General features: G+C 38.0%; 1 protein-coding gene across 1 annotated transcript; it reads right to left on the bottom strand.

The window, feature by feature from the left end:
- Positions 1-8,780: 8,780 nt before the first annotated feature.
- On the bottom strand, positions 8,781-9,611 carry LOC107470237 (uncharacterized). Its single transcript, XM_016089626.1, has one exon. It carries the CDS (start codon positions 9,609-9,611, stop codon positions 8,781-8,783), a length of 831 nt encoding a protein of 276 aa, XP_015945112.1.
- Positions 9,612-9,920: the final 309 nt, after the last annotated feature.

Here is a 9,920-nt window from a genome sequence, read left to right as displayed (position 1 = left end):
TTGTATATTCTCTTCTTTTTATCCTATTTTATTTTCAGTTGCTTGGGGACAAGCAACAATTTAAGTTTGGTGTCGTGATGAGCGGATAATTCGTACGCTTTTTGGTATTGTTTTTATATAGTTTTTAGTATGTTTTATTCACTTTTTAATATATTTTTATTAGTTTTTAAGCAAAATTCACATTTCTATGTTTTTCTGTGATTTTAAGTATTTTCTGGCTGAAATTGAGGGACCTGAGCAAAAATCTGATTCATAGGCTGACAAAGGACTGCAGATGCTGTTGGATTCTAACCTCCCTGCACTCGATATGGATTCTTTGGAGCTACAGTAGTCCAAATGGCGTTGTCTCAATTGCGTTGGAAAGTAGACATCCAGAGCTTTCCAGCAATATATAATAGTCCATACTTTGCCCGAGTTTAGATGATGCAAACTGGCATTTAACGCTAGCTTTCTGCCCTATTCTTGTGTTTAAGGCCAGAAACAAGTTGCAAAGCAGAGTTAAACGCCAGGTGAAAGCTTCAATGCTCAGCCCAAGCACACACCAAGTGGCTCGAAAGTGGATTTCTGCATCATTTACTCATTTCTGTAACCCTAGTAACTAGTTTAGTATAAATATAACTCTTTGATCAGTTTTATGCTATCTTAGACCTTTATGGGGGCTGGCAATTTGGCCATGCCTGAACCATTATCACTTATGTATTTTCAACGGTTGGGTTTCTACACACCATAGATTAAGGTGTGGAGCTCTGCTGTTCCTCGAGTATTAATGCAAAGTACTATTGTTCTTCTATTCAATTCGTGCTTATTCTTATTCTAAGATATTCATTCGCATACAAGAACATCACGAATGTGAAGATTATGTGACACTCATCACCATTCTCACTCATGAACGAGAGATTGACAACCACTTTCATTTTACATGAAAATAAGCTTGAATGTGTATCTCTTGGATTCCTGGTCCATGCGTTTGATTGCCTCTCCTGACAACAGAGCCTTCAATTCCTTATGATCAGAGTCTTCGTGGTATAAGCTAGAATCAATTGGCAGCATTCTTGAGATCCAGAAAGTCTAAGCCTTCTCTGTGGTATTCCGAGTAGGATCTGGGATGGGATGACTGTGACGAGCTTTAAACTCATGACTTTAGGACGTGGTGACAGACGCAAAAGGATAGTAAATCCTATTCCTACACGATCGAGAATCGATAGATGATTAGCCCTACGTAACCCGTAGCTGGACCATTTTCACTGAAATGATGGACAGTAGCCATTGACAACGGTGATCCCCCTACATACAGCTTGCCATGAAAACGAGTATGAAGGATTGGATGAAGACAATAGGAAAGTAGAGATTCAGAAGGAACAACACATCTCCATATGCTTATCTGAAATTCACACTAATGAATTACATAAGTATCTCTATCTTTATTTCTTGTTTATTTATCTTTTAATTATCAAAACTCCATAACCATTTTAATCCACCTGACTGAGATTTACAAGGTGACCATAGCTTGCTTCAAGCCGACAATCTCCGTGGGATCGACCCTTACTCACTTAAGGTTTATTACTTGGACGACCCAGTGCATTTTTGCTGGTTAGTTGTGCGAAGTTGTGAAAAAGAGTTCAGATTACAATTGTGCGTACCTAGTTGTTGGCGCCATTGTGTATCACAATTTCGTGCACCAATGCTCATGCATTTCACTAATGAAGACATATGCATTCGTATTTCATTTAAAAAAACAAACTAAAAAAAACTTGTACATAACAAAGTATGGAATAAAGAGTTAAATAAAGGATGCATATGCCATGTTTGAAAAGAAATTGCATGAGTGAGGTGAGATAGAAAAAGAAAAGAAAATTGGTAGATAGGTTGTAATAACACGTGTATATAGGTGATATAGGATTAGGTGGACACTCAAGCTAATCAAAGAACTAATTCCTTAAGTCCACTTAGCCATATTTCACCCTACTTAAACCCTAGCCCCATTACATCCCTCTAAAGACCTCATGATATGTGTTATTCATGCATTAAATACTAGTTGATTGTTAGATGACTTGCAAATCTTTGAAGAGCATGAAAAAAGGAGCATTGAGTGGTTAAACCCTAAACACTGAGTGAATTGAGTAGATACACAGCCGGTGAGGGGTTCGATCGCTCAATTCTATGTTCTTGCACCTTCTATTGTATCTTCTTGCAAGTTGTTCAATTAGATAGTTTTGGAAATTTCAATTCATTTCTTTGGACATTTATCTCAGTGCATGAACTCTTTACATTGACCCTAAAGCTTTCTTGTGATGGATTGGAATTTCATGGTTTGTTTCTACCAACTCTCATCATAGTACATATTAGTGACTATTTAAGTAGTTTATCGCATAAGTCATTTTCCCTTTCATATACCTCCTTTGAGTGTGTTTAGCATGAGGACATGCTAGTGTTTAAGTGTGGGGGAATTGATGAATCTGTATTTGATGATGATTTTTGGTTAGAATTGAACGGATTTCATCACATATACTTGCACTTATTCCCTTGAATAGCATGCTTTTGAACTTTCCTCCCAAATTGTGCTTGATTATGAAAACAAGCTCTTTTGTGCCCAATCTGATATATTTTATTCCAATTGCCTTCCATTTGATGCCTTGATCTTGTTTGTGAGTGATTTCAGGTGTATAAAGTGGGAATGGTTTGGAGAAAATGGAAGAAGAGCATGCAAAGTGGAGGAAGCATGAAGAATCAAAGGAGATGAGTTTAGAGACATGTGCGTATACACAGCCTCTTGTGCGTACGTATAGGAGCCCAAGCAGAGTGCGTGGATCATTTCGAGCGCGTCGTGTGTCTATGTAAGCATCGCCTAGTGTGCGTGCGCACAGCCTTGTGTGCGTACGCATAGGAGGGAATTTTCGCAAATTGTGCGGACGCACATCCCTGTGCGTCTGCACAGGTGTCCGCGCATGACTTCATTAAAGGAGCATGTGACTCGCGATTTGAGGGCTTTGGAGGCCCATTTCTGAAGTCTCTTAGCTCATATTGAAGGGGAATGAAATACATAACATAGCATATCATTAGTATAGTTTAGGAGGAGTAGTAGAGGTTTTTAGTTTTAGTTTTCTTTAAGATTTTCATCATTTCTACTAGGGTTTCTATTAGGGTTTTACATTCAAGTGCCATTTCCATTTTTGATCTTGGATTTTGCTAATCTCATTGTAAGTATTCTCTTATTATTATTCTTTATAGTTACATTGTCATTACTCTTTCTTCCATTTCAAGTTATAGTTCAATTTCAGTTCTCTTTTGTAATTTCAATTTCTTGTTGATGAATTGGATGTTTGATGGTTGTTCTATGCTTTCTTATGTTATTCTTGTGGATTGAAATCAATTGTTGCATTTTGTTTCAAGACTTTTCTCATTTTTCTCATGATTAAGCTTTTTGTCCACCAAGTGTTTGACAAAATGTCAAACATGGTTTTAGGCTAAATTTTTGTCTCTTGACTTGGGTAAAGTGAGCTATTGGGTTTCTAGAGTTGGAATGTCCAATATTTAGTGTCAATTATTGGATTGTTAATTGCTCTTGTTCCCACTAAGGCTAATTTGTTGCTAAAGCAATTAGCAAGCAATTTAGGATTTGTGGGTTAAGAACACTTATGCTCATTTAACTTACCTTCTGATGTGAGGTTTGATCAAGTGAGACTAATCCATCATAATGGTCATAGTTGTGGTTCTAACAATGAAATGACCCTTAGCTCACTCAAAGCTAAGACCCCTTTCTTATGCTTTCAACCTTTCATACATTGCTATGTTAATCTCTTTTATACTTTACTTGTTCATATTACATAGTCCGTTCTTTAATTTCTTTATTAGTTCAATCCTTACAATTTTGTATATTCTTTTATTGCTTTATATGTTCATTTCTTCATTGACAACCCCGTAATCCCTACAACCGGAAATTGCACACTCATTGCCCTCAAGTGATTCCTTGGGAGATGAATCGGGAGTCAAATATTCTCGATTTTAAATTGGTTTTGAGTTGTGTCACATCTTGTGAAATTCCAATTTGATCGGTGGCCGATTGTTGGGTTTGGTCTATGCTTGTAGCGTTAACCCTCTTTTTGTGTGAAAAATCCAAACCTATGCAATTTGGCCATCGTCAACCATCGTCTTTTGATCTTGCCTGCTAAGAAGTGCAACAAGTAACAGATGAAATCTTACAAAAATTTCCATCCTCACCCCTTGCTTACTCATATCAAGAGCCATCCTCTCCTTATTCATACCAAGAACTATGCTCCTTCTACTCATATCAAGAGCCACCATCTCATTATTCAAATCAAGAATCATCATCTCCTTATTCAGAACTATCAGCTTTAGAGCTTACCATGAAAGAATTAAGGGATGCCTCTCAAAGTTGCATACATGATATGAGAATGAGTGTCAAAAATATAGAGGAGAATGTGGAGGTGATTACCAAGCATTGGGCAGAGAGAAAGAGTGCCAGGGAAAGCGCAAAATGCCCAAGAGGGGGCAGAGTTGAAGTAAAACTCCCAAGAGTAGGCAGAGAGAAAGTAAAATGCTCAGGAGGGGGCAGAGGGGAAGTAGAATGCCCAGGTGAGAGCAGAGCGGACGTTAAACGCCCAGAGAGGGGGACAATAGACATCAATTCAAAAGACATTCCCCCTAGGCACCCTGATAACCCTTTTCCAATCACTCTGGACACTCATCCTGCATTACCTAAGAGACCCTTTACTCTTCCCAATGACACAATGCCTACCCCAAGAGAAGCGTGCAAGGCCATAGTTGCTGAAGGATCAAAGTAAACAAAAACACAAAATGAGGCTGAAAGCATTAATGTACACCCTCAAAAGTCATAAGAGGAGATCGAGGGTGGGCCATTCATTCAATTCTTGTACAATATTCCTTTTGCTGTGGTGGTGGAGGAGATGCCTTCCTATAAGACCTTCATAAAAAGCATACTATCTAAGAAGAAGGTCTTGAAGGAAGATGAAATTATGGTCTTGATCAAGGAGGCCAAATATGAGGAAGTATATGTTGCTGAAGAATAGAAGAAAAAAAGGGCTCGAGAAGAGATTGGAAGGACATTGATACACACCGCATTAGTGGCACAGGAGCCTTGAGTACCACACTCTCAGAAGCCCCAGAAGGAGACCAGGATGAAAACCACTCACAGTTATTGGGAGTCTCTAAGAAGCTGCAAATCAATATTCCTTTTGCGGAGGTTTCGGAGCAAAGACCTCTCTCTGCTGCACTCATAAAGAGCTTACCCCCAGAAAAAGAAGAAGAGTTAGAAGTGCAAGAGCAAGAAAAAGAGGCCCCTGTACCAAGTGAAACCCCATTTAAGAAGGAGGTTGTATGGGAGAAAAATATTTATGGGAATTTACACTCCAGTGAATCAGAGAGCTAGATAGAGGGTGAGTTATTTGAACCACCAATTCAAGAGGTTCTTGACAAAGGGTACACTCCACCCATCACACAACACACAAGTCCTGAATTCAGAGTGGTAAAGATAATCAAGGAAAGCACTAAAAAGGGGATTGTGACCAAGGAACATAAGATGATATCCATGAAAAAGAGAAGGTCAGCAAGAAGCACTCCAACCCCTACCCTAACAAGCAAGGAGAATCAAGCTGATAACAACAAAAGAAACCTTGTTAGGAGGAATTCAAATCCAGGGGCACTAACTTTCTCCTTTTCTCCCTTGGAGACATTTCTTTTAACAAAATGGAAGAAGAGGAAGAAAATTCAACAATCAACTGTCAAGCTAATGTCGTTAAAGAAGCACTTGTTAGGAGGCAATCCAACCATAAGTGTCCTTAAGTTTATTTTTGTTTTATTTCAGTTTTATTTCTGTTTGATTTTCATATTTATTTTTCATTGATTTCTATAGTTTTTCTAGGCTTACTATTGTTTGTGATCATACACTATGCTTAGAACAAGGACAGAAGAACTCAGAATGGAAGAACAAAGCACCTTGGAGCGGGAAGGCTCTAGCGCTAAATGCCAGGCTGGGCGTTTAAAGCCAAAAAGGGACCAAGTTTCCTTTGCTTGGACAATCAAACTTTTTAAGTTTGGTATTGCAGAGCGAGCTCTGGGTTTATATTATCATCAATGGCACCAAAGGAAGGTGATTCATCTTCATGGAAGATCAGCAGCCACCATAAATGAGGTGGTTAAGTTTCATTATCCCTTTCTTTATCTTATTTCCTATATCTATTCTAGCTTTGGCATGCTTACTATTAGGATTTCATTTGCTTTCTAGTCTAGTAGTTTAATTTCAAAATTTTTATAGTTAAAATATGTCTCATGTATTACTCACTAAGTTTAAAAAGAAAAATCTATTGAAAAAAAAGTAGTAAAATGCATAAGGTCTTAAGTTATTCTAATTATCCTGATGTGGTGGCCTTGTCTCTATTTACTGAATGTATGAATTACCTGTGCATATTTGATATTGAAGTTGAGTATATTGGTTCTTGAGGAACAGGAATTTAAAGAAATATTATTGAATCTCTGAAATATAGAAAAGTTGATTCTTGAAGCAAGAGGAATAGCAAATATGAAAATTGAAAATAAAAAGAAAAATCAAAAGAAAAAGGTCCAAGGCTTTCAGCATCAATGGTTAGGAGGGTCAAAATTGATCTAAAAGCTCAAAAGAGTGATTTCCTCTAACTAAATGCTTGTGGTGTGAAAGTGTCAAGTAATCATTGAGTCTGAATACTTAAAGTCATGACCCAATACTGTAAAGAGTATGCTTAAGGCTCTGAGCACCGCTGTCTGAGAATACAAGCAAAGAAAATTCGAATCCAAAGGGTTCCCCCACTTAAGTGCTTGTGGTGCTTATGTATCAAGTTAAGCTTGAAAACAAAGCACTTAGAGCCACGGCTAGGCTCAAAGGTGCAAAGCACCAAAAGAAAGGAAAAAGCTGTGTTCAAGAATCAACAAGAACCTAAAGAAGAAAATCAATAATATCATCCGAGTTCTAGTTCTAAGGGACACCAATATTTCTGAGCTTCAATGGAAAGTAAGATGCCAAACCTATTCAGAAATAGAGTGTTAATAGCACCATTGAGTAATTAGACCTGAGTTGCTCCTATTTTGTTTTTGGTTGCTTGAGGACAAGCAACAGTTTAAGTTTATGCTGTGATGTGTGAGTATCTTATACCCTTTTTCCTAGCATTTTCTAGTTGTTTTTAATTAGATTTTATTAAGTTTTATTATATTTTAGTGCAAAAATCCTCTTTGGATGCTACTTTGAGTTTTTGTGATGTTTTTATGATTTTAGGTGAATTTCGGGCAAATTTGGCAGAGTTTTGTTCAACAACGAAGAAAGGATAGTAGATAATGTCAACCCTGACCTCCTTGCATTCCAATGATCATAACTTGAGCTACAAAGGATCAATTGACACGGTCTCAATGATTTTAAAAAGCCAACTTCCAGAACTTTCCAATGATATATAATAGTTTCTACCTTTCTTCCGGAATCACTACCAAAACTGGCGCTAAATGCCGAGCCTCGCATTTAGCGCCAAAGAGGGAGTAAATCCCAGCGTTGAACGCACACCAAAACACTAGAACTCCCCTTTTCGGCGCTAAACACCCATTTCGGTGCTGAACTCCAGTAAGAGGGCTAGAGTTAGCATCGATATACTCCCCATAGGGCATTTAAATGCCCATTGTGGAAGTAAAATGCCCCAGCAGCCCGTAAAATCATTTTAGGTTTAGAATTCAATATTTTATTTTATTTACAAATCAAAAGATTTGATTTGATCTAGATTTGATTTTGTTTTGATTTAGGTTGAATTCTAGGTTAAGTCTTAGAGGTTTTTACTATAAATAAGGGACTTCCTTCCTCTTGAGGGGCACGCCTCCGTAAGGAGAGCAGATCTTTTTCCTTTTTTACTTTTAGAACTATTTTCTCTGTAAGTCATAAGTAACTAAACTTCCTAGTTAAGGTTAGGAGCTCTTTTTATTTCTATGGATTAATAATATTACTTTCCTATTTTAATCTGTGTTGGATTCAATTCTAAGGTGTGTTTTCATTCTTTATCTAAACGAAACTGGGTGGAACGGAAGTATGACCCTTTTTCTACATGGGTTCTGGTAAGTCTCGAAAGGGATAACTGGGACCGAAGCTTGAGGATACACCTCCTAAACAGCTAATCCACAACCTGTTGGGGACATGGAAATATCTGTTCAGCTATGATCTGGGTGATTAGGGCCTTTGTCGTATAAACTAGAGTACTGAACTTCACCCTCGTCCGAATTGAATGACCACTGACGCTGGCGTTTGATGAGGATCAAAAGAGATTAAATTGCTAAACAATTAGGATTTAATAACTTATAGTTTGCCATAGAATGAATCATTCACTATTAAAATAGTTAGTAAGAAGTTTTAATCTGGAAAGATAAACATCTCCGAGACCTTAACTATTTTCCTATTATTGATTTTACCCCAATTTATCATTGCTTTCTTTATTATCTTGTTTTACGCGCTTTCAACAACTACTCTCTTTACTTTTCGCCTGACTAAGTCCACCAAGATAACTACCGCTTGCTCAATCCAACAATCCTCGTGGGATCGACCCTCACTCACCTGAGGTATTACTTGGACGACCTGGTGCACTTGCCGGTGAAATTGTGCGAGTTCTAATTTTGTGCACCAGAACCACTTGCACAGGACTCACTCATGGACTGTCAAAAATTAGATAAATTATCCCAGCATCCCAAATCTTCATTACTTCTTTTTGGACCACCTCTTTAATAGTTGGATTTAGTCACCTTTATGGTTTCACAACCGATATAGCATCATCCTCAACCAAGATCTTATGCATACACTTAGCTGGACTAATCCCCTTCAAATCACTAATGGTCCACCCAATAGCTATTTTAAGACTCCTGAGCACTTCTTGCAATGCTTCATCTTCCTCGTGCCTCAAAGAGGCGCTAATAATTATTAGATAAGAATCATGCTTGCCTAAGAAGGCATACTTCAAAGAGAGGGGCAAAGGCTTTAATTCAAGCTTCAGGGGCCCTTCCTCAGCAATAGGCGTGTGTGGTCTCCCCTCATGAGGTGGTGAATTAACAATCTCAAGCAAATCATCCCCATAAGGAGGTTCTAGAGCACAATCAAGCTCTTCAACTTCAAATACCTCATGAATCAATGGATTAATAAGATCAACTCTCATCAACCCCTTAGAGTTACTAGGGTGTTGCAAAAACTCTAGCACATTAGGTAAAACTTCCTTTTCATTGACCCTTAGAGTCAATTCAACATTTTGAACATCAATAAGGGCTCTCCCTGTAGCTAAAAAGGGTCTCCCAAAAATAATGGAAGCATTCTTGTCCTCTTCCATATCCAGTATGACAAAATCAGCAAGAAAAATAAATGGTCCTACTTTCACAAGTAAATTCTCAACAACTTCCAAAGGAAACTTAATTGAACAGTCAGTAACTTGAAGAGAAATACGAGCGGGTTTTACCTCTTCAATTTGGAGCTTTCTCATCAAAGAAAGTGGCATGACATTGACGCTAGCTCCAAGGTCACATAAGGCTCTCTGAATAGTGCTGTCTCCAATGGTGCAAGGAATAAAAAAACTTATAGGATCTTGCATCTTGGTACACGAAATCATGAGTTCACACTTTTCTTATAACTCCGTGCAGTTGACCAGCAAGTGCACTGGGTCGTCCAAGTAATACCTTACGTGAGTAAGGTTCGATCCCACGGAGATTGATGGCTTGAAGCAAGCTATGGCCATCTTGTAAATCTCAATTAGGCAGATTCAAATGGTTAAGGGGATTTTGAGAATTAATATATGAATAAAACATAAAATAAGATAGAGATACCTATGTAATTCATTAATGGGAATTTCGGATAAGCGTATGGAGATGCTTTATTCCTCCTGAATCTCTGCTTTCCTACT

This window comes from Arachis duranensis, chromosome 10, assembly GCF_000817695.3.
Source record: "Arachis duranensis cultivar V14167 chromosome 10, aradu.V14167.gnm2.J7QH, whole genome shotgun sequence".
NCBI classification, from domain to species: domain Eukaryota; kingdom Viridiplantae; phylum Streptophyta; class Magnoliopsida; order Fabales; family Fabaceae; genus Arachis; species Arachis duranensis.
The sequence above is the reverse complement of the archived record's forward strand: the minus strand, read 5'-3'. Positions and strand labels throughout refer to the sequence as shown.